Genomic DNA, 25,913 nt, shown 5'->3' with positions numbered 1-25,913 from the left:
TAATAAAAATATCCTAGAGAGTCAGAGGCTTACCTTTTATTTTATTATTGTACATCATATTTACCTTTCAGCAAAAGCGGTCTTAATGGAAATATGATTAAATGCCATACTTCCCTTTGACTTCCTAATCTTCCCACTATGTATATGTGTGTGTGAGTGTATGTGGTAGCAGTGGGAACTGTAAAGGCCAGATTTTAGCTCTCATGTGTTTCCAGGCATACAAGAAACTGGGAGGCTCTCATTAACTTCTCAATTAAAATGAAAAGGCATCAATAAAACTTAATGACTTCATGTTGGATTGAATAGATTTTTTTTTTTTTTTTGCAGTACACGGGCCTCTCACTGTTGTGGCCTCTCCCATTGCGGAGCACAGGCTCCGGACGCGCAGGCTCAGCAGCCATGGCTCACGGGCCTAGCTGCTCCGCGGCATGTGGGATCTTCCCGGACCGGGGCACGAACCCGTGTCCCCTGCATCGGCAGGCGGACTCTCAACCACTGCGCCACCAGAGAAGCCCTAAATAGATATTTTAACATGACTGACCATCAATCACTTACTCCTGCCTTTAGTCTCCTACTCATTAGCCCTACAACCCAGGTTTGTTCAGAAATTAGGCAAAATGGTGAAATTGACTATTTGGTTTTTTCTTTGTTTCATATGGCAATTCACATACTTCTATTTGCATCTTGAATTCATAGGAATATGGCAAATGCAAAACATGTTATTTATCTCACCTCTGTCACTAACCAGCTATATGACTTTGGGCACAATTCTTAACTTTTCTGAACTTTACTTTCCACAGCTGAGGGCAAAGCTCTAAGATCATATTTGTAAAATGTATAGCTAATATTTGGCTTTTAGTAAGCCTCAGTAAATACTAGCTATTCTTATTATCAGAACCTTCCATTACAGGACTTGCTTTATTCTACCTCCACCAGTGGGATTCTGATCACCTTGACCCCATACCTTACATCCTGGGAAAATGGACACTCTACTGAGAATTACTCAGAAGGCTGAGCCAACAGTAAACCTGGAAAAGCTAGTTTACAAAATCTCACTCCTTCCTGCTTTTGGTCAGCTGATACGATTCTCATGTTACTTACTAATCTTTGTAAAGTCCAACTCTAGAGAAAAAAATCATGCTGAGAGAATTCAGCTTCTTCAAGTTACAGTTTTAATGTCATGCCTTCAAAGCCAGCATTCTTACCTGGTTGCTTTTGCCGGGGTTTTGGCAAATTGGTCACGCATGTATGTGGGCACATGAGGATATTACAAGGATGTAGCGATCCCTCCAGAAAGAGCTGTTTCGTCTGAGATATATGGATCCCTCCCAGTGGAGTTTTGGGCAGAGTATTGGCAGGCACCAGAGCAAGACAATAAACCCCCACTTGATGAATGCTATCGATTGCCTAGAAAAATACAAACAAAAAAAATGCTCAGTGAGATTAATTTTATGACATTTGACATCCTCCTAACACAATGCATTATTCTACTCTAAGAGTTTTTCGTGTTTTATTTTATTTTTGGCTGCTTGGGTCTTCGTTGCTGCGCGTGGGCTTTCTCTAGTTGCGGTGAGCGGGGGCTACTCTTCGTTGCGGTGCGCGGGCTTCTCACTGCGGTGGCTTCTCTTGTTGCGGAGCACGGGCTCTAGGCGCGAGGGCTTCAGTAGTTGTGGCTCGCGGGCTCTAGAGCACAGGCTCAGTAGTTGTGGTGCACAGGCTTAGTTGCTCCGCGGCATATGGGATCTTCCCGGACCAGGGCTCAAACCCATGTCCCCTGCATTAGCAGGTGGATTCTTAACCACCACGCCACCAGGGAAGCCCTAGAGTTTTTCTTTCTCTCTCCATTCTAGGTCTAGAATCTGGTAGATTATTAGTATCCCATACATCTAAAGGTACCTAATCCTTCCAGTGATGGCAGAGTGGTGAGGTACTGGCCAACCCAGTACAATCTAAATGGACAGAGGTGGATACTGATTTGCAAGCCTCAGTATGTTCTCTCTTGATTGATAATGTCCAAAACCTAGAAATTTGTTTCGGTTCGTTTAATATTTTAGCTGTCCAACAAAGCTCAATTAAACAGAGGCAAAATATTTTTATTTTTAATTTTTTTTAATTTTAAAATTTATTTTTAATAAATTTATTTATTTTATTTATTTAATTTTGGCTGCATTGGGTCTTCGCTGCAGCGTGTGGGGGCTACTCTTCGTTGTGGTGCACGGGCTTCTCATTGCAGTGGCTTGTTGCAGAGCATGGGCTCTAGGCGTGTGGGCTTCAGTAATTGTGGCACGTGGGCTCAGTAGTTGTGGCACACGGGCTTAGCTGCTCCGCGGCATGTGGGATCTTCCCGGACCAGGGCTCGAACCCGTGTCCCCTGCATTGGCAGGCGAATTCTTAACCACTGCGCCACCAGGGAAGTCCCAGTATTTTTATTATGAACAAAACAGAAGCTCTGTAAGTAAGCCCTTGCTTAAGTGGTTCACCAGATTACTAGGCAACCCCTTTGCAAAACATCCAGGTGAGGCCCACCGCACACTGAGTCCTGGAGGCCAACAGCTCCCTCGGCGCACCCCTGTTCCCAGCCACGCACCTGTGCGCTCACTGAGTGTCAGCTGTGCCTGCTTCAATACCTTTTACAGCTGCTGTTCTTGTTACTGTGCTCATATAATTAACTATTATATCCACTGATAAAATATGAATGCAAAATAGGAAGAGTTAGGAAGAGTTATGCTTTCTAAAGACTCATTAGAGGTGAACTCCTACTGTTGATAGGAATGGACAAGTCAATTCTAAAAGGTAAGTTTCTTTTCAAATACTCACGTTCTAGTCTAACTTAAAGGAAATGAAACCAGAAACCAATGCTGTTGGATGCAGTTTATGGAAGTAAGCTGACCTGGAGCTCACACTCACACGCCTCTGCGTCAAATAAAGGCACACTTGTTATGTTTTGTGTTAAGATTTAATACTTGAAGAATTTCTCATTGTTATGGTTTTCTGCTTCAATCACCTTTGAAAACTAACTGACCAACCATCGATACCATTTCTAAACATGCCAGCTGAGAGGGTTCTTTTGTACTACCCACAAATCTTACTGAAAAGGAGATCCAGCCTGAGAAGACGAATGGACCAAGAGTCATAAAAGACAGACAAGGCCTTTTATTAAAATGACTTAAAAGGGCAGAGGAATAAACTTGAAAGCATATTCTTCAGACTAATCCACTAACCAACAGAGATAACTAGGAAATGGGAAGTCTGTAACAGTTCCTAAGTCTTGAGTATCTTAGAATATACAGGAAGTTAGCAAATGTATCATGTGTAGCCTGGATTCCTCACTGAAAATACGCCACCTGGTAAGTCATCCACTGACGACGTTCCTTAGAAGGTGTTGAGTTAGGTGTTTAGTTTATATCATACACAGACCTGGAATTAAACAACCTCTGGGCTCTAACCTACCAGAACATATGGAGTTCTTAATGTTCTACTATGGATCCAAGTACCCCAAGAAGAGAAGCTACATATAAGATAATGCCTTCTTATTTCGCACCCAAATCAGACCCCAAATGACTTTAACAAAAATTTGGATTAGTAAGTTTAGCACTGCATTTAATTCCTATAGTTGCTTTTCAAGGAAAAATAACAACCTGGGAAATTTGCTTCCTGTAACTGGAAAAAATACATAATTCACCACAAGATTCTACCACTATCCCCCAAAGTTCTTTCTGAATGAAATAAGCAGTGTGTTTGAAAATATGAACAGTATAAAAAAATTCTCTTTGCGGGTCTGATTACTAACCGTCTTTCAGAGATCACCCAGTCCCACTTTCTTCACAGTTTTTTCTATCTAGTCTATCTTCAGTATTCTCTTTCCTTTCTCTGATTTTTGCACTATAAACAGCCTATGCTATACCAACTGATAATTCCGAATCACAGGCCCTGCAGATAGGAAGAATCTTAAAAGTCATCTAGTGCTATCACTCATCTCATGCTTACAACATTTCTACAACATTACTACTAACTGGCAATAAATAAATCCAAATGCCCCAAGCAGACAACTTATAGACACTGGGAACAATCCCAATACATATAAGTTGAATGGTAAGGACAGTCCACGCTTTCTCTGGACCATCCATTTATCCAACAAATATTTGCTGAGCCTACTCTGATGATGTGCTGGCATAGCCATCTGGTTCTGGACTAACAGGAACAAGAGAGAGTAACTCTTGGCTTTCATGGGTCTTCTATTATAGTGGATGTAGAAAACAATACATATGAAGACACTTATAGCTGATAAATACTAATCAGAAAATAGAGCAGAGTGAGGGGACCGGGAGTGAAAGGGAATGTTATTTAAGATAAACTCCTCATTGGAGATATGCTTATGATTGTTCTTTTTTATATTAATGATGATCGCCATCATCTTGTTGTACTGAAGGCAGGCACTAAATATTTCAATTCATTATCTAATTACTGTCAATTAACCTTCCAATAGCTCCGTAATATAGATAATTCTATCCCCACTTTACAGACGAGAAAATAAGGTTAAGTAAGGTTAAGTAAGCTGCCTAAAGGCACTTATGTGGTAGGTAGTGGAGCTGGGATTCAAAGTATGATTCTAAATGAATACTAGGCTCTCTTCATCATCCTAGCCTGCTCCCCTAGAAACATTTCCCTTATACTGAGCCCATGTCTTCCTCCTTCCCTAGTGGTTTACTTCACCTAGATCTCTAACTCCACAGTAAAAGCTCCTTCAAAGTAAGAACAGCAGCTCATATTGGATTCCTCACACTCTAGGCACCACTTGTAGCATGCAGTAAGACTGCAGCTGTTGACATGGGGACTGATTATGTCAAAGATGTGTTCCACATTTGGACAGTTAAAACGTTCATGGGTAGTTAACACTCAGGCACAAAAGAATGAAAGAACTTGCTGAGGCAGGTCAAATTCAATTGTTTTTGGCAACCTGAGCAGAAAAATACTTTGTGGTACACAAGGAGGCGTGGTATTATCTGCTTTTGCTAACAGTAGCTAGAATATTTGAGTAGCTACTGGCAGGGAAAAAAAAGGGCAACATAACTGGTCCACTGAAGAAAATGCTTCAGCAGTGGCTTCTGCTGCCTTTGACAGCAAAGTCAACCTCCCCGACAGAGACCCCAGGTGCGCTCACCTGTAGCACACGGCTCATCCACTGGAAACTGTCTTCCTCGGAAGCGTCAGGTCTTTGTTCCGCAACCACCACGATGCGCTCATCATAAAATACAGACACAGAAAACACAGCAATTCTAAGAGAGACAGATCAAACACATCAGGACTCCCTTCACAACCAGTCCTATTTGCTTTGCTCAGTTGGAATTACAGAGAGGAGACATCCCCACCGCACTGCCCAGGAAGGAGTAGTTGAGAAAAGAAAACGTCAAAATCATTACCATCAAAACGGGGACTCAAAAAACGCGTACTAAGCGCCACTGTCGTGAATGTTGGGACGTAGCGATAAATAAGCTGAAGTCCCTGTCTTTGTGGAGCTTGCGTGTCAGAGACAACAATCACGTCGCGCTATACACCGGGGGACCGAGGCAGGGCGGGGGCGGAGCAGTGTGTGGGTCGGGGGGTGGGGGGGGCGGGCAGCGCCTCCCTGAGGAGCGGACATTGGAGCAGAGACCTGAATGAGGTGAGGACGCGAGCCGCACGGAGATCTGGAGGAAGAGGTTTCCGGGCAGAAGGAACGGAAAGCGAAAAGGTTCTGAGGTAGGAACGAGCTTGGCAGGTTTGAGGAACAGCAAGAAGGTCAGTGTGCCTGGAGCAGGGTGGTGAAGCAGAGAGTGGTGGGGAGAGGTCAGACCCGCCCAGGTGGTCACGGAGGACCTGGAGGCGGGGGGAGGGGTTGCTCTGAGTGAGGTCTCGGCTCAAACATCCCCCTGCTAGTGAGGCATTCCCAGACTCCCCGTATAACCCGCAGGCACCACCACGCCGTGTCCTTCCTGCACAGCACTCATCACCAGCTCACCTAGTATCTGTTTCCCTATGTGGTTACCTGCTCCTCCCCCAATGAGAATGTGAGTTCCCGCAGGCAGAGACGTGGCCGGTGTTGTTCACTGCCACACCCTGAGCATCCAGAACGGTGGCACACAGTTGGCACCCAATAAACGCTTGCTGAATGAATGTGTGAAATAACGGGAAGGCACTGGAGGGCTGAGAACGCCAGCAAGCCTGACCACCTCCCTTCCTTCTTTCCTTTCATCCGCACATATTTAATGAACACCTACTGCGTGCCAGGCACTGTGCCGAGTGCTGGGGATGTGACCGTGACCAAAGACAGAAGGTCCAGTACCCCATGGAGTTTACATCTCACAGGAAGCCACACCATTACAAAAAACTATACATTTCAGGAACTGGTTCTCTAGTGGTTTAATTTTTCTACTGCTTCAAAAACTAAGGGACACCAGGATTGCTTTAAAGACATATATCCATGACCGAAAACTACTGAACAGGACATCAATTACTCAAATATATGCCAAATATCTTTTCTTGAGTTAATAAGCAAAGAAAAGAGGGTATCTAATTGACTTCATCCATGGAATTTGAAATTAGGGCTTATGTACTATGTCAATCTCTACATTGAAATGGTAATAATTTAGAGTCAAGTAAGAGAACAATTCTTAGATGTAAACTCCTACAGAGTAGCATCTATCTCAATTAGACTGAATGGGGTGACTTCTGTATCGAAGGAATGTAGGAAGTTCAGTGTTTCAGAAATCTCTCCTCAGTCTTCAGGATTCAACAAACAGTAGTAATTAAAAACTGAAATACAGGATATGGTTACAGCCCCTCAATTACAGCCAAAGAACCAGACATTTTAAGATAAATATTCAGAGCCTGGTTTCTGCTACACTTAATCAAAAACAACCTAATCTAGAGCATCTACAGAATACAACTCAAATCACCCTACAGAGGTATCTTTAGATTCCACCAGAAGTGCTAACCTTTGAACTTTGTACTACTCACCTTCCCCTATAAACAGTCTTTATTGATTCAACAGCCAATCCAGTAGCAACAATGTCATCAGCATTATGTCTTCGACCACTAACCATCAGTAACCCATCCATTTTTCCAACCACGAAAACCAAGCTGCCCTGAAAGGTAACAATGATTTACGTAATTTAAATAGCAAAACAGACATTTTACTTCCTGCCTTGAAATAAATCTCATAAAAACTGTAGGAAAGAAAATATATTTTATGGATTCTAAAAAAGTGTTTCACATCTCGACATCTCAGAATCAGTGGCATCTTACAATTAATGCGGTCTTAATAGTATATAAGAAGGGAATCCATTCATATTCATTCTTTTTAAATTAATTAATTAACTTTTGACTGCACTGGGTCTTCGTTGCTGTGCGCGGGCTTTTCTGTAGTTGAGCGAGCGGGGGCTACTCTCTGTTGCAGTGTGCAGGCTTCTCACTGGGGTGGCTTCTCTTGTTGTGGAGCACGGGCTCTAGGCACATGGGCTTTAGTAGTTGAGGCACGCAGGCTCAGTAGTTGTGGCTCATGGGCCCCAGAGCGCAGGCTCAGTAATTGTGGTTCACGGGCTTAGTTGCTCCACGGCATGTGGGATGTTCCCGGACCAGGGCTCAAACCCGTGTCTCCTGCATTGGCAGGCGGATTCTTAACCACTGTGCCACCAGGGAAGCCCCATATTCATTCTTAGGGAGGAATTTTATTTTATTTTTTTGCCGCACTGCAAGGCTCGTTGGGATCCTAGTTCCCCGACCAGGGACTGAACCTGTGCGCCTTGCAGTGGAAGTCTTAACCACTGCACCACCAGGGAAGTCCCATGCAGGAATTTTATAAGAAAGCAACTAGGATGCCAAATGAGCACAGTTCATTTTCCTAGCCATGATTATGTATTAGTTCATTTTCTGTACTTATTCATGGGATGGATGCAGAGGAGAAAATTGTTAGACCATTTAACACTGGAATTAGGAAGAGAGTAAAACAGTTTTAATGTGAGAATGAATGTCTCAGATTTATAAGGGTAATGTTTCCATCTGGTAATATTAGAAATAAGTTAATAAAGAAACGTCTAAGGAATTGTAGGAGCCTCTCCTTTCCAAAAAAATAACTGAGCTGCAGGAAAGCCTGCTGTCAATGTCCTCAAAGCATCGCTGTATAAATAATTCTATTATTTATTATTTCATATAATTTTTATCAATAATTTTCCCAGACTCATTTGCAATAAATTAACTTTTCCCATTCATTATAGAATTCCTAAATTTTTGGACCATTTACATATATTGAATTATCTAGTAGTCATCTCCATTTGAATGTCACTAATTGATTTACTAAGCACAATGTAGTGCCATACACTGACTAGGCTTTGTAAGTAAGACATAATCTCTAGTCTCAAGAAGCTACTGGCCCATCCTTCTGTCATCCCAAAAGACAGAAGAAAATCAGCCATTTTCAACACAGTCTGAAAGGTCCTACGGTGGAAGTGAATAAAGAGAACAAGACAGTCTCTGCTGGTCCTCCAACATCTATTTTTCCATTTCTTTCACAGTAGTAGAATTTCTAGCTCGGCATGCATTTCAGCCTCCCTTGCAGCTATGTGTGGCCAGGTGACTAGTTCAGAACAACGAGATATAAGTAGAAGTGTTGCTCAGCAGCTTCAGGGAATTTCTCTTAAGAGATAGTAGGGCTACACCCTTTCTTCTGTCCTGTTTCCTGGAATGCAGATGTGATGGCTGGAGCTCCATCTTGGACCTCAATAGTGGAGTGGAAGCTAAAAGGAGCTGGGTCTCTGAGAATTTCTTGGTGCTGAGTTTAGAAGTCAAGACAGTAGGTGCAGATGTCTCTTTCTAGGAGAGTGATTCTCTTAGAGGTATGTCCTCAACCCCACTGTCACCCATAAATGGTGGGGAAGAAAGAAAATAAAATTAGATCTTTTCTTATAGAACTTGAACTGTTATGAGGAGAAAAAAGAGAGGGTAAGGAGGTAATTAAGAGATGGAAGAGGTATGTGGGCTCAACTATGATAATGAAGGTCTATTACTTACAAAATAAAATCCAAACTTCCCATTATGTCATGCAAAGCCCTTCATGCTCTGCCTCTCTGCCTTCCTCACCGGCTCATGAAACTAACTGTGAGCTCTTTGAGAACAGGTTTTGTATCCTAATTGCCTCTGTAAACCCAATGCCTGTAAATACCACCTGCTGAAAAACAAACTGTTTTCATTCAGAGGATTTACTGTTACACCTGGTGTAGTACTGATAATCCGTATGAAAATGATTTGTACACTATTATGGTTTCCCTTTGCTATTGAGGGTAACTTTTTCAGCACTCTTCTCACTTACTGAAATATATTAATCAAATCAACGCAACATAGGAAGAATAAGTGAAAAGAGTTTTGAAAATAAAAGATACTGTCTTAGTTTGAAGGAATAAAATGAACTTGGGTAACTGGAGCAATAAACATCACTCATTTTATGACATTTTTTACAGGAGCTGCTCTACATGTAAGTTAAGTGGCCCTGTAATACTCTTGGACTAATAAGAATTTGTTCTGTGAACTAAAGTTCAAATATTTGGATCAGATGCACCAAAACAAATATGAAAGTGTCACTTACTGGCCCTACAAACCCCAGTAATCCCGACCGGATGAACGGTACATCCCCAACAGGAGAGCCTGCGGAATTCACTGGAATCACCTAAATGACAGAAAAAAGTGAAAATGTTAGCTTAAAAAAAAAGTATTTGATTTTTAAAAAGTCTTAAAAAAAAATTTAAAACAGTAATACATGCTTGTTGAAAACTAAAATTATAAAAAATAGTGAATCCAGTAATCCCACCTGCTTAAGACATAACAAACATTTATAATTTGTTGTTTATCTCTGCGGACTTTTTTAGATTCACATATTAACATATTAAGAATTTTTTTAAGGGATCATATTATATATACTATTTTGTAACTTGCTTTTTCATATATTATATGTGTTTGGTATAGTATATGTATTTTGGATACCTTTACAAGTTGGTAATAGTCAATCTAGCTCTCTTTGTACAAGAGTTCTATAATATACCATCACATGGTGGAACGAGATAACATAGCCCTTGGAGTCAGATGTAAGTTCAATGTCTGTCTTTGCCACTTACTAGTAACGTGGGCCTTAGGAAGGTTCCTGCATTTCTCTATACCTCAGTTTCTTTAGCCATAAAATGGAACTCTCAATGCCTATCACAGGCTTAGGGTAAAGATCAAGGGAATATAAATAGATTTGTAGATGCAAGCACAGTGCCTGGCCTAGAGTCAGTACTCAGGAAACCATCAGAATCAGCACTATTAGAACGTAACCAGTCTTTCTGGCTAGGTAGGTCATTCTAATTTTTCACTATATGAACAGTGCTTTACTGAATACTGCTGTACATATTTCTGTGCATTTGTACAAAAGGCATGAGTCTTTTCAATTTTAACAGGCTGTCCTACAAAATTATTATAGCAATTTACACTCTACCAATACCGTATTAGAATGTTTTTCCCATACTCTGGCTAATATTACATGTTATCAATTTTTCTAAACTTTGCCAATCTGGTAGGCAAAAAAAGAAATCCCACTATTATTTTAGCTGCATTTATTTATTACTAACATGGATGAATTTCTTTTCCTTAATTTACCGCCATTTGTATTTCTTTTGTGAATAGCCTAGTCATGTCTCCTGTCTATTATTTCTATTTGATTGGATTTTTCCCTTTAATTTTTAAGATTTCTTTTTTTACACAGGGAACAACTATAACAAGAGCTAACATTTATAAAATGGTTATCATGTGCCAGGCATGGGTGTAAATACAGTTAATTCTCAAGAAAACCCTATGAAACAGAATTAATATTTTCATTTTACAGATGAGAAAGGCACAGAGAGTTTCATTTGCCTCATATCAAATAGCTAGTAAGAGATAACAATGGAAAATTAGCTCTTTGCATTCATATGTGTTGCAAAGTTTTTCTCACCAGAAGCTTTTTTTTTTTTTTTTTTCTCCTAGCTGCACCACGCGGCTTGTGAGATCTTAGTTCCCCAACCAGGGAATGAACCTGGGCCCTCAGCAGTGAAAGCAAGGAGTCCTAACCACTGGACGCCAGGGAATTCCCTACCAGTAGCTTATTTTTAAAATACACTTTTATTTTCTAAGCAGCCATTTTTAGATCTTTTGTTCTAGTGAAGTGTTAACCACATTGAAAAATTCTCTCAGGGTTTAAATATAAGAATCCAGTAAGAAAAATATGAGAAACTTTAATTTGCAAAACCAGTGCAACAGTTTTCTTCTCCTTTTTTGGTTAGTATTATTATTGTACTTCACTGTCATTAAATTTATCCTGCAGATTTCAAAATTTCTTCATCACTATGGACCTAGCAGCTTAGTAACAAATCTGAGAATTTTAGCTAGGCACTTGCCCTCCCAGGGGAGGCAACGTAATAAAATATTATTAGTATCTTCAAACACTGCTTGAAGATCTTATTTATATAAGGAAAATGCAATGAAGAAAAACACAGATATTGGAAACATATGTAGTCCAAGCACTTAAAAGAGAAATAAGGTGAGATTTAAATTAGTAAAATGTATAAAAACTCAGCAGAGATTAATCACCTGTGAAAGTAAACCAAGAGAATGGCAGTAAGCATGTGCTTTAAGAGTTTATGAATTGGTCACAACTTTTGAAGGTAGGCCAAGAATGTAGTAGTGATAGTGATGGTGATGGTGGTGGTGGTGGTAATAATAGACATTTAAAAATATATATTATGCCATTTTAGGCTGTATAAACATAGATGATGGAGCCTTTTTGAGCCACCACATCACATCACACATATAGATAACACTCTCCTGCCATTTACATCTATTATTACATAATTACATGCACTGATTTTCAAGTGGGATGGTAGACAGATGTGCCCTGCCATATTGAGACTGACAACCACTAGTCTAGGTTATAGAAAAGGGAAGCTCAAAGACTGAAAATTGGCAGTGGTCATATAAGCCCTGTCTAGTGTGAAGGGGACATGGCCCATAAACTGGAGTCCCGAGGCAGGTTAATCCCAATTGGGAAATACAGACAATTAATTATGCCTGTTCTGATTTCCAGGCTCACCAGGCAAACTTTCATTACAATTTGGCTTCACATGCAGAACCGCCTTCAGAAAAACGATGTGCTAGTTCCACTGAAATATGAGCTATTTGAGTTTTATGTATTTTCCTGATGTACCACAAGCAGTGGAGAACAGTGCCAGACATGCAGAAGGTGCTCAATAAATATTTCTCTCACTGAAAGACTGAATAACGGCAACAATCTGCCCCCGTGACAAGCCAGGTTTTCATTTTTCATTAGGAAGTTGGCATTCTGGTTTACATTAGTCTTTACAAGCGTGGTTAACTCGAGTCTACTTTTGAGAGATGGATCCATTCTCACTGCACTCTCAGAATTAAATTTTGGGTCTTATACACTCAAACCATGGCACACTCACCAGGGTGAATTTCTGTGAGGCTTCTTACTCTTTATATATGTAAGAGATAAACGAGGGCACTTCCTGTGTGCCAGGTTCTGGTCTAAGCACTCTATAAACATGAACTCATTTAGTTCTCACAACACTCCTATGGTAGATACCATCATTACTCACATTTTAAAAAGAAGGAAATTGGGGCACAGAGAGGATAAGCAGCTCAACTAGTGCATGGCAGTCAGGGCTGGACCTCGGGCAGTCTACCTCTGGAGCACACACTCCCAACAGCTACGCTGTGCTATTTCCCATCAGCCAGCTCAGCTGCCCTAGTGACACTGACCTCACGCAACACGTTCCCCATGAAACTTTAACGTCACGTACCTCAAATGTATTTTTGGTCACACCAGCAAGCCCAAAGTACATCATGCCTCCTGTTCTGGAGCTGACACAGATTTCTCCAATTTCATCTGTTTTGCAGAGTTGGGGAGGTCCATCGGGTCTCACAATGCACATCATCCCTAGTGTACAGAAAGTATAGTCAAGGGAGAGTCTGGAAAACCTTCGAAAAAACAGTCTCATCCTTATGAACCCATGAAAGTTTTACATTCACTGAGTGGCATTAAGCAAGAATACCAAACAGGAATGTTAAAAACAGACCTGATGCTACATAGGTATATCTGAAATTTCCACCTTTCACCCGATAATAAAGAATTTTTTAAATTCAGCAAATAAAAACATACAATAGATGCAGACCGAAGCTTTTAAAGACAGTGACTTATTCAAAATGACTGCAAAGTCCAAAGAAACAGGTTAAATTAATTTACCCTTACACAGATCAAATTCAAACACGCAGGAAGCAATGTACTCTTTAACTTTCTGCCAGCCCATCGTCTTGGCAATTACAGTGAAAACCGGACAACTTTAGTATCACTCAGTACTTAGCTTTCCATGTGAACAACTGTAACTGAAACACTCACAATTAAATCATCCAATTTCTGCCGGAAATAAGTATGATTAACTCTTAGAGAGGCTTTGAGAAATTAAGTGACTTAGTACTAGATTTTGGATTCCTGGTTTTGGATCTCGTATTTTATCAGGCTCCACTATCTCTAAAGACGAATCTTCATGAAACACCAAATGATGCTCCTGAGAACTCACCCCCGGGCATTACATGTCCCACATCCTGAACCGTCAGTGCTGAATTTTTATCTTCAGTATTGACCCGTATTACCCCATAGCTCAATCCATTCATGGAGAGAATGGCTCTTCCCGGCAAAGGGGCCCCTGGGACTCCAGGCCTGAAAACAAAATAAACTCATGAAATTTGGCAGATAAAATGATACTAAGAGAAAAGTATGAACATGTAGGAAAGGAAATTTCCTCTGGCTACCACACACACAAAAATCCGCATTTTTTCTCTACCCAAAACATGCCAAATTAATCTAATTTACATGTGCAAAGCATGGTGAACTTTCATTCAGATGGAAAAAGTAAATTTTAATCAGTTGTTAAGAATATACTGGCTTGCAAGGGGGACGGGGAGGGAGCGGGATGGACTGGGAGTTTGGGGTTGGTAGATGCAAACTATTACATTTAGAATGGATAAACAACAAGGTCCTACTGTATAAAAAAAAAAAAAGAAGGGATATATGTGTATAACCAAGTCAATTTGCTGTACAGCAGAGACTGACACAACACTAAATCAACTATACTTCAATTAAAAAATAAATAAAAGGAAAATACTGGCTTGGGTGTACTCTCTATATAGGTACTTTGCATATATAAACTACAATCAAGAACAGTCTACTTGTAGTCTAAGATGCTAACTAAGGATTCTGAAGGGCAAAACAAGACAGAAAAAGAACTAATTCACAAATACGAGATGATAATAACTAAAGTAAAATTTCAATTTACCAGTTACACTTAGGGCAAGAGTGGGAAAAATAAATGAGATGCTTCAAACTGCTTTACAAAGTCATTTTCACTTTCAGGATTACGAAGCAGAAAATTAGATCACACCCCTTGTCATCACCTGGTCCATTCTGCACATTTGATCAGAGTTGTAACATACATCAAGAGCACCAACATTCTGAACGATACCTGCGGATTGCGACAGTCATGGCTTCGGCAGAAGTAGCACACGGACAGATGGCCTCAGGTTTCAGACCGTGGCTTTGGAACAGACTCAGGAAGGCATCACAGGATGACACAGACCCTGAGGAGTTGAAACAGATCAACTTGAAAACTGAAAACATGATTTTCATTATTGCAGGAAACTGGTAAAGAACAGAAAGCCAACACATCTGTACATCATCAATTCCATGCAAATATTTTACTGTGCCTGTGAAATGGTTGATAGGTTTCAAGGACAAACAAATGCTCATCTAGCCCATGAAAGGTCAGTGACACTACTGAAAGTTACAACTTAAAATAAGGCTGCTCCTACCAAACTGCCCAATCAATAGGAGAGATGCACTGCAGGCAACAGGTAACCAGTTCGGAAGCAACTCTTCCTGAAGTAACTACTGCAGTTTAGCCAGTGCATTACTAATACTCTGGCTTAGTTCCATCCTGTTCATGTATTCTCTGACTTGTTTCTTACTAAGGTCAGTCCCAGGTCTGTGTTTTATACCAAGATGATCACTGTGACTACTGACAAAAATCCACTGATGTCAAAGAACATAGTAGTATCTAATGCTTTACCTGATTCTACCCTGTGGAGGCTCAAGATGTTTATGCTTGTCAGGAAAAGCAGGCAACACAGTAAGATCTCTGAAAGCTTTTGCAAACTCCTTAGATTTGGTGACAGGGAATTTACATAAAGTCCAGACACTTGGCTATATCAAGTTACCTTCTCATAACTCTTTTTAGTTACATGATAGAGAAAGGACCTAAATGAGTGAGCATGGAGTGGTTTTAAAAGCTTACAGATCCATCAAATGATGAATGACTATATGAAATGTAGTATATCTATACAATAGAATATTATATGGCAATATAAAGGAATAAAGTACAGACACAGGCTACAACATGGAGGGACCTTGAAAACATGCTAAGTGAAAGGAGCCGGTCACAAAGGACCACATATAGCATGACTACATTTATGCAAAATGTCCAGAATAGATAAACATACAGAGACAGGGAGTAGATTAGCAGTTGGCTAGGGCACAGAGGATGGGAAATGGGGAGTGACTACTAACGGGTGTGGGGTCTCTTTTGGGGATGATGATGTTCTAAATTCAGGTCAATGGTGATAGCCATATAACTCTGTGAATATACTGAAATCATTGAACTGTACTTTATTTTTTTTAATTTTTTAAAAGATTTTTTCTGATGTGGACCATTTTTAAAGTCTTTATTGAATTTGCTGCAATATTGCTTCTGTTGTTTTATGTTTTAGTTTTTTGGCCAGGAGCCATGTGGGATCTTAGCTCCCCGACCAGGGATCGAACCCACACCCCCTGCACTGGAAGGCAAATTCTTAACCGCTGGACCTCCAGGGAAGTCCCCCATTGAAGGGTACTTTAAATGGGCAAGTTTTATGGTATGTGAATTATCTCTCAATACAGATATAAAAAAAAAAAATGCTTACAGAAAGGGGATGAAAACCTCAGACTACCAAAGGAAAGGATACTCCCAGACTGACACTCTAGAAATACTCACAGGGATTAGCTCCGTCAGTCACAATCAACATGCGGAGGGAGCTCAAGCTCACATCTCTTTGGTCCCGATGTGCCATCATAGCCCAGTGCAAGTCTCGGCATTTTACTAAAGCAACCTTGGCTATAAATGCAAAAGAGATAAAGTCAATACACACATGTTAAATTTGGTAGATATTAATATATTATAATAAAAACATTTTTACTTATTTTAGGAATCATGATTTTCACTTAGAGAAAAATAAAAAAGGTTTCAAAGAAATTGTTCCAGGTGCTCTGAGGCAGTGGCGACTGACTGGACACACGACTGCCTTGCTCACTGTGACCTGCAGGCAGGCCTCGTATCCTAGCCAAGGAAGCTTCGAACACCAAAGCACCCAATAAATCTAATTCAGGGCCCAGATTCAGGCACAATTCTTAAGAATGGACATCAACTGAGATGAACTAGACAACATATCTGATTTTTTAATAACCAAACTCTAAAATCTGTCAAGGCACCAAGGCGTAGAGTTAATGTCGCTAGAAGAGCAATTTGAAAATCCCTGAAATTGCCAACAGTCACATAATCAAAGCTTAGATGCTGTGTGTAACTACCTTTGTGGGCATGTACTCTTTGGACCCAAGAGAGAGGGCAAGTCTTCATAACAGAGTAGGGTACACTAATTGTATGTATCTTATTCATTACATTCTGAAAAGCAAAGAAAGATAAAAAGTAATCAATACCTCATACTTAGCATTTTAAAACTGAACTGATATTTTGTTAACAATTTTAACCATACAATACTCAAACACATGCTCTTTGAAAAAAATTGAAAATATTAACTATAAGGTTGAAGCCTCCTTTGCTACCTATTCTCAAAACTGGTTCCCTTCTTTCCTCCTCAGAGATAATCATTGTTATGAATCTGCCATGGATCCTTCTTTTTCCCGTGTATTTACATATATATTAATCCCCAGAGAAACATAAAAGTACTTTTAACATAAAAGGCATCATACTATACATATATCTACAACTTGCTTTTTTTTTTTTTTTTTTGCGGTACGTGGGCTTCTCACTGTTGCGGCCCCTCCCGTCGCGGAGCACAGGCTCCGGACGCGCAGGCTCAGCGTCTATGGCTCACGGGCCCAGCTGCTCCACGGCATGTGGGATTCTCCTGGACCGGGGCACGAACCTGTGTCCCCTGCACTGGCAGGCGGACTCTCAACCACTGCGCCACCAGGGAAGCCCCAACTTGCTTTTTCTTCACTTAAATTGTTCTAGAGTAGATCTATGTACATCAGTATAAGAGATCTATACAATTTTTTTGATCTGCTGCATAGTATTCTATAGTATGACTGTACCACAATTTATTTGGGCATTTCCCTATTATTGACAGATTTTTTTTGCAATTGCAAACAATGTTTCAAGGAACATATTTATACTCATTTCCCTGGCACGTGTGTAAGTGTTTCTCTAGGGTAGGTACAGAAAAGTTGTACTGCTGAGTCATAGGATGTGTGCTTTTACCACTGAACAGAGAACTGCCAAACTGCTCTCTAACCCTCTAAGCGCTTTCATCATGTTTATGCTTGCCACATACCACAGAGGGCTGGGTCTTACAAAGCAAGAAATCAACGTTTCCCTGTTGCTTACCGGAGGTCCTGCCCAGACCCGTTAGGTGTTTGGGTAGATAAAGCTGAGTAACCTGAGGGGGTCATGCAATTTGGTGTCTCTCCTGCCACCCAGACCGAACATACCCAGGACCGCCTGTCCCCACAGAGACCCAGCCTGACAGAGTAGTTAAGTCTTGGTACTTAGACTAGCCATTTTGTTCACCACCCAAGTGGCCCAAAGATACCAAAATACCACTGTAAACCTCTTTTTCCTCCCTCCCCCAAGTTTCTAGCTATGGTGACAAACTTTTGGATTTCAGGGAAAGAATGGTGTGTATAACTAATTCTTCACACGTGTCCCTATCTTGCTCTGTGTATCAGAGAGAGAAGATTCCCTCTAACTCCTCACAAGGGTTTCTTAACCGCTGACAAAAAAAAAAAACAAAATGGGAAGGACTTTAGAAAAGAGCAAGAAAGCATGTATGCTCAAGGAATAAGGGTTCTTTTTTTTTTTTTTTTTTTTTTTTTACTAATTTGAGGGGTCCTGGAAGAAAAGGGAAACCGCTCCTCTTCCCCACGCTTCATTTCCTACTCTTTCTCTGACTCCTGCAATGTGTGAGGAGATACTCTCAAAGGTTCTTTCAACTGCAGGATAATGTATCTCTTCTCTCTCCCCAGCATGCTCCATATGTAGCTTTTCCCACGTGAAATGTCCCCCCTTCTACTTCCACCCCCCAAATATCTCTATATGGCTACATCTTACCCATTTTTTAGTCCAACTCAACTGTCACCTCTTCCATAAAAATTGAGGCCACAGCTGGGAGGAAGTCACCTTTTTCTAACTCCCTTAGGATGGTACCTGTTCCTCTATTATGGAAAGCAGTCTCATCTACCTTGTTATTCTACTCTTTCATTGCAGCATGGACTCATTCAAGACATTTTGTCCAATGGAAAGGTTAGATATTATTAAACACAGTTGCAAAGTTCCAGATATAGTTAAGTAATCTTTTCTTCAGAAAAGAGAAGAGGTGACTCTCATAGTTTTGGAAAATTATAAATAAACATATAGCCATTGGTAGAAATTTTTAAGCTCTGAGTCATCAGAGCAGATATGTAAAGGATTTTTGATCCTAAGTTCTCCTATATACTATTATGTGAAAGGTATACCCAACCACACAATGAAGAAAAAACAGAATTACATTCTCCTTTAAAAAAATTACCATTCGTATCACAAAATCAAATCCCCCTGGAAAATACTACTGATCTTTTAGGGGCTTAAATTTCAAACAAGCACTGAGTGACGCTGTGGTTACATAGCACGCACAGTGACCTGAATCATAAGCACAATTTACAGTAAAGGCCTCGATTCTGTGTAGCTTACCGCAAACATGCCATGCCACAGCCCAGCATCCTTCTTAAAGTCTAAAACATTTACTACTGTTTCCCCTAAAATAGAAAAAAATAGGAAAAAACACAAGGAAATCATCTTTAGTGTTAAGTAGCAAAATTATGTCACTTGCCTCTATTAAACAACTGATTTGGTACTTTTAAAGAAACCACTAAAAGTTCTCAGGGTCTTCTAATTACTTGAGGGTACCCTCAAATTGGCTGGGGGACTGATCACAGGGTGACATGGTCACAGAAGAAACAATGAGTTTGGAATTCCTTGACTTTGGCACTGTCTTCGAGATAATAATTTTTTCCTAATTATATAAGGAACACATGTTTGTTTTAGAAACTTTGGAAGTTTCACAAGCATATGTAAAAAATTATACTTCCTAGAGAAAACAAAAAATGTTGGTGTATGTATATATCTATATATTATATCTACATACATGCACATATAATTCTAAGCTTATATACTTATAATGCTTATATAGAGACAGATACTTGACTAACAATATTGGCACATACTGCTCTGTATCTAACTTGTTTCCACTTAATGATATACTGAAACAATCTTCAATATTCAAGAACATGAGTTTTAATACCTCAGCGTATAACCCATTATATGAATGTATTATATAATAATCAACTGCATTTGTTGGCATTTTGATTGATTTCATTACACACACAAACATATATATTTTTAACCAGACAAGAATGCAGCTCTGTAATGCTGCTATAATGAGCATGTATTAACTTGTTTCATTCTATGAAAGGAAAATAAAACACTAAAAAAATTAATATTGTGAAGAACATTCTAAGGGGAATAGTCATTACACAATATATATCAACACATCTAAAGTCCAACAACCCAGAATACATTTTTGTGTTTTAATTTGTGTTTTTTGGTAGCAGAATTTCTTTGACTCTAACTCCATACAGTTTGGTGGCAGCTCTAATGCATGGGGAGATGGAGGTACCTGACATTCCGCGGCTAATAAGCACATGGTTTTAATTAGTTTTCTATTTCTGCACTCTAGAAATCATGCTTTACATATTTGGTTTGCCCAGAATTCTAGTTTCTTTAAATCACAGCATATTTGTGAAAAAGAAGAAAGCAAGCCAAGAATGTGTCTTAGAACATTTCCCTCCGAATGCGGTCATTAACTGGAGTCCAGCCGCCGAGCACTCTGCTCGAAGTCACACAGATCTGAGCTCACAGTGCAGGCAGTCACGGGGTGAAGTCTGACCTTCAGAATAATTGCAGGCCTGCGACAGAGCTTGGCAGTGAGACAGCATTGCAAGGCGGGACACTGTAACTCCCATTACACTCCCTTCTTTGCTTGTTTTATACTAGAAAAAAAAACACAAAAACAGAAACACAAGAAACAACAAAATGGGTTATTTCAAATGACAAAACTGGAATCCAAAAACGAAACCCCGAAAAGCCATGACGATGGGCTGAATTTAACGTTTCATATAAATATCTGAGGCTACGCACTTGGGCCCCAAACTCTAATCACACAAAGATAGGACTGGGTAATGTCAAAGCTCAACAAAAGTATGTGTGAAAAATTCTTAAAAGTTTAATTAGTTGTCAGTGTGAAGTGGCTGCTAAAGAAGCTAAAACAAACATGTGACCTCAGCTGTGTTAACAGAAGCACAGTATCAAATACACGGCAAGAGCAAGAGCTAAAGGTGTGCAAGTGTGGTCCCTGTCTATCAGCAGCTCCCGGCTGGGAGGGGAGACTGGGAAATGGCCTATTCACTCCTCCAAATCAATCAGCTGTAATTTCGCTTTTACCTCGATGCTCCATTCAAGTTGCTTTTTACCAAGATCAGTCACATTTTTATTGTTAAATCAAAAGCACATATTGCATACGTTACTTTATCAGACCTTTCTGTAATATCTGACACCTCCTTTCTTGACACTTTCTCCTTCCTTGGCTTTTGTGATACTCCCCTTCCTATTCAATATTCTCTCTCTCTCTCCTTTCCCCTCCACTTTCTCTGCCCATGCCTTGAATGTTGGCATTCCCTGAACGTTCTGTTCTTCCTCTTCTCTTTTCACTTTAATTCATCAGGGTACCACATTCCTGATGACTCCCAATTCTCTACTTCCAGTCCAGACCTCTCTCCAGAGGTCCAGACTCAGAGGGTCAACCCTTCCCCTCGAATGACCCGTACTCCTGTGAAACGCAGCCAACACCACCCCTCTACCTTTCGCCCATGAAAACTTTTCTTGCTGTACTTTCTGTCTTAGCGAAGGATGCCATCCATCATCTATACAGTTGCCCAAGTCAGAAACCCAAGTGTCTTTCTTGCCTCCGCCCTCTCCAGAGTTAGCCACTAAGTCCTGTCTCTTCTATTTCTTACTGTATCTCAATTCCATCCAACCACTTTTCTCCATCCCCATCACCATGAACTTGGGCTCACCTGGATAACTGTAAAAGCTCCCCATTTCCCTTCTTAACTCCACCAAACAGATAAATCTTTTAACAACATATTTATTCTTGTCACTCTTCTGCTGACAACCCTTTAAAGGCTCCTTATTACCCACAGGATACTTGAAACTCACTAGCAATGTCCTGTGGGTAATAAGAGGGTCCCAAGTGAAAACTGCAAGTTAATTCAGAATAGCAGAAGCATAGCAATGTAGAGGAGAGTAGTTCTACATGAGGTCAGAGAGCTAAGCAGGGGCCACAGAATGAAGGGCACTTTACCTTTTAGGAAGAACCAATAAAGAAGACTGAAAAGGAGTGGTCAGTGAGTAGTCAGGGAAGCCAGTGAGCAGTTTTAAGGGGGATGAAGGGGTGAACCATGTCATCACTGGGAGATGATATGGATTGAGAGCTGACTGCTAAATTTGGTATTTTAATCGCCTGTTTACTTGTCTGTCATTTAAATGTACCCAGATCCCTTCCACCTTTAAAAGCAATCCTCCTTCGATCCAACATCACCACGTTGCCTCAAAGCTACTGCCCACTCTCTTCCCTTTTACAGCCAAAGTTATCACTACAGGGCTCAAGTTGGGTGGATTTTTTCCCCCAAACTTTTAAAAAAATTTATGGATGTTTATTCATTAATTTAGCAAACAGTTGGTGAGCATTTACTAATATGTCTCAAGCAAGATGCAGAGTACTCAAGGGCATAGCTTTTAGAGTGAAACAGACATGAGTTTGAGTCCGAGCTCTGTCAACTTTGAGTCAAAGGTTTTAGACAAACCTTTGGTTGGTTACTCAAGTTAAAGTCTTAGTCTCCTCAGGTACTAAGCAGGTTTAATAACAGCCCCCCACCTCACAGGGTACTTGTGAGGACTGACTGAGATAATGCATATAAAGCACTTGGCCAGGGCTTCCCTGGTGGTGCTGGTTTAGAATCCGCCTGCCAATGCAGGGGACACGGGTTGGAGCCCTGGTCTGGGAAGATTCCACGTGCCGCGGAGCAACTAAGCCCTGTGTGCTACAACTACTGAGCCTGTGCTCTAGAGCCCGCGAGCCACAACTACTGAGTCCATGTGCTGCAACTACTGAAGCCTGTGTGCCTAGAGCCCGTGCTCCGCAACAAGAGAAGCCACTGCAATGAGAAGCCCGCACACTGCAACAAAGAGTAGCCCCCGCTCGCTGCAACTAGAGAAAGCCCACGCGCAGCAACGAAGACCCAACACAGCCAAAAATAAATAAATTTTAAAAAAGTAAAAATAAAAAAAAATAAAGCACTTGGCCTGGTGCCTGGTATGCAGTAGGACTTAATCCCTCAACTGAATTATGTTATCAATCAGTCAAGTTCCTACACTAACATTCAATACCAAACCCTCTAGCCATCTGTTTCTTCTTGCTCTTTATCTGTTAAATTTGTTTTTTTTTTTTTTTCGGTATGCGGGCCTCTCACTGCTGTGGCCTCTCCCGTTGCAGAGCACAGGCTCCGGACGCGCAGGCTCAGCGGCCATGGCTCACGGGCCCAGCCGCTCCGCGGCATGTGGGATCTTCCCGGACCGGGGCACGAACCCCTGTCCCCTGCATCGGCAGGCGGACTCTCAACCACTGCGCCACCAGGGAAACCCTAAATTTGTTCTTTTCAAGCACAGCTATTTGTCCTCCTCATTTCTCCAGTCTCTTGCTTCCCATCACCCCCCACCACTCCCATCCCCAAAGCAGCAGAAAAATATCTCTGCCAGTAAAGCATTTCTTAAACCTCTGAACTTCTCTAAGTCTTTTGTAACTTTCTTATATGACAAGGATCAATTTCTTTGTTGTCTTTCTCTTGAATATGTATTTATGTTCAAAATAATTAGAATAGAAGGGCCACTATAAGGCATTTTACAAGCCAAAAGATGGAAATCTAACAAACCAGGAGGATCTACTAACATTAAAACTACAAAAAGTTAGTTTAAAATTTTGTGGGACAGCAATTGAAGCCAAAGGAAAAGCCAGAATGTACATCCTAGTCTCAGGACTTACCTCAATGTATGCTGGTTCTGTACCAGCAGGTGAGATGTGGGGTTGCCAGTCTTTAGGTGGCTTTGAAAGGTACTTGGAATCTGTTACAACCCATTTGAGCCGGGGCCAACCTAAATCAAACCCAAAATAAAAATTGAATTGCCTAAGCCATCAGGAAAGGAGTTCACAATGAATTGGTCATTTTAAATATCAAGAGACCAAATCAAGGTCATTTTATAATCAGTAAAATATCTTTATTAGTGTTTAGTGATAAATCACCAGACAATTATACCTTCTTTCAAAAGTACAATCGTTCCACATGCTAATTCCAGGCCTTGACATTACCTCGACAACTGGGAGGTCCATTTGGCAGTGGAAGTCCACTGAGGTTAGTGGTCTATCCTCTGTCTCTACATGTAGCATTTAGCTTTAGTGAACAGAGTGGTAGCTTTTCCAACCATCAGCATAAAGGTTAAGGGTGTGGGCTGTGGAATCAGACAGATTTGGGTTCAAATCGCTGCTCTGCCATATATTAGCTGTGACTTTGGGCAACTTACTTAACCTCTTTGTGTCTCACTTTCCTCACCTGTAAAATGGGGATAATAATGGTACCTACTTCATAAGATTGTGAGAATTAAAATTTAAGAAAATATATGTTAAGTACTTAGCTATTATTATATTAAAACACTAATTAAAGCACTCAGCTTTAACTTTTAACTGATAATTCAGGTACAAATATTACTAACCTTTAAACTGTACAATTTCTCCATTCTGGGTTTTTGGCAATCCCTTTAGACAAACTTCACTGGTAAGAGCTAAGGCAATACCACAGCTTCCCAGCAAGAAGCCAATCTGCTGCCCTCCAGCATCCTGTGGAGAAAAGATAATGAGCAAGGTAGGGGAGTGAACGTGAGCACAATGAAGCCCCAAACCTGACACTCAGTAACACTCTGGCACTTGTGTGACACATTCGTGGAACCCCCTGATATCTGGCAATTGTCAAAATCCAGTGACAATATGTTCTTCCAAATAATTTCTACAACACAATGATTTCCTGAGTGCAAATCACATTTTATTAATCTGACATTGCTAACGATGAATTCCACCAGCCAAATGTGACCATTTTAGTGAATGGTCAGCAACACTCCTCTTTTAGATTGATCTCAGGAAATGAAATAAAAGTGAACATGGTTAAGTTGTCTTGACCTAGCCATACCTCCAAATCCAAAAGCAAAGCAATTCAGGTCAGAACAAAATAAATAATGTAAATGGACACCAGATGTACAAATTTACAATGAAAGTGAATGGACGGTTATACCCAGGTCCACATACTCCTTATTATTCTATTTTAAAGGAGGTAGATTTAAGCCTTACAGCAATAGCCGAGGAAGAAACCAAAAGAGATAGCCTAAAGCATTTCAATTAAAATTTCATCTTAAAAGTATCATTATGAAACCACATAAACATTGCCAACTTAATAATTTCAGAACAACCCTATGATTTCCTGACCAATCTAAAGATACTATACCCATCAACCAGAGTTTCAGGGATGCTACCAATTTTTTTATTGCTTTCAGAAAATAATTTTTTTCTTATAAATCCATAGTCTCCACCATATTTGTCTTCACCATCAACTCCCAATAATAAACTGCACGAGAAAATTAGGGTCAAACAGCTCATGGAGAAATCATTCAGTTAAACTTTGACATCTGCCACATACACTTATTTTAGTAGAACGGATGTGAGGTCAAAGTAAATTCTGTACCCCAGAGTAGTAACACAACATCACTGCACCACCCTTCGACTTAATGGAGGCCCTAGATGTTATGATACAGTTAAGGGAAATCCCTTCACAGAAAGGTTTCACCTATTGTAAATGTGGATTATCTATAGTCTCTGAAGCAAGAGTGGTACTTCTTATTTTAAGATTTTTTTTTGATGTGGACCATTTTTAAAGTCTTTATTGAATTTGTTACAATATCGCTTCTGTTTTATGTTTTGTTTTTTTGGCCCCAAGGCATGTGGGACCTTGGCTCCCCGACCAGTGATCAAACCCACACCCCCTACACTGGAAGGCAAAATCTTAACCAGTGCACCACCAGGGAAGTCCCGAGAGTGGCACTTGTTTTGTTGTTGTTGGCTGTACCACGTGGCTTGTGGGTTCCTCGACCAGGGATTGAACCCGGGTCAACGGCACTGAAAGCCCAAGTCTTAACCACTGGACCACCAGGGAATTCCCGAGTGGTACTCTTTATAAATGGTAATCGTTGAAAAGTCAAGTATGCCCCCATAACTTTTACGTGATATATAACACTAGAAAAATTCTATCTCGGTTGAAAACAGGTTATTTTCATGAA

At 40.5% G+C, this 25,913-nt stretch overlaps 1 protein-coding gene across 6 annotated transcripts in view; it reads right to left on the bottom strand.

Annotated features, from left to right (window-relative positions):
• Positions 1-25,913, bottom strand: part of DIP2B (DIP2 acetate--CoA ligase B (putative)) — a 239,195-nt gene that overhangs the window by 30,931 nt on the left and 182,351 nt on the right. For all 6 annotated transcript variants that reach the window (XM_022572180.3, XM_089920703.1, XM_089920702.1 and 3 more), the window contains 13 exons: positions 24,303-24,426; positions 23,578-23,687; positions 20,368-20,470; positions 19,113-19,177; positions 16,733-16,826; positions 16,143-16,262; positions 14,580-14,694; positions 13,638-13,777; positions 12,861-12,997; positions 9,617-9,697; positions 6,997-7,124; positions 5,162-5,276; positions 1,206-1,407 (listed from right to left, as the gene is read on the bottom strand). In XM_022572180.3, coding sequence (XP_022427888.1) covers positions 1,206-1,407; positions 5,162-5,276; positions 6,997-7,124; positions 9,617-9,697; positions 12,861-12,997; positions 13,638-13,777; positions 14,580-14,694; positions 16,143-16,262; positions 16,733-16,826; positions 19,113-19,177; positions 20,368-20,470; positions 23,578-23,687; positions 24,303-24,426 — 1,534 coding nt within the window. The remainder of the gene's footprint in view (positions 1-1,205; positions 1,408-5,161; positions 5,277-6,996; positions 7,125-9,616; positions 9,698-12,860; positions 12,998-13,637; positions 13,778-14,579; positions 14,695-16,142; positions 16,263-16,732; positions 16,827-19,112; positions 19,178-20,367; positions 20,471-23,577; positions 23,688-24,302; positions 24,427-25,913) is intronic.

This window comes from Delphinapterus leucas, chromosome 11, assembly GCF_059928025.1.
Source record: "Delphinapterus leucas isolate spDelLeu-1000000601 "Yukka" chromosome 11, BTC_Dleu_Yukka2, whole genome shotgun sequence".
Classification (NCBI taxonomy): Eukaryota; Metazoa; Chordata; class Mammalia; order Artiodactyla; family Monodontidae; genus Delphinapterus; species Delphinapterus leucas.
This window is presented reverse-complemented; position numbering and strand designations above follow the sequence as displayed.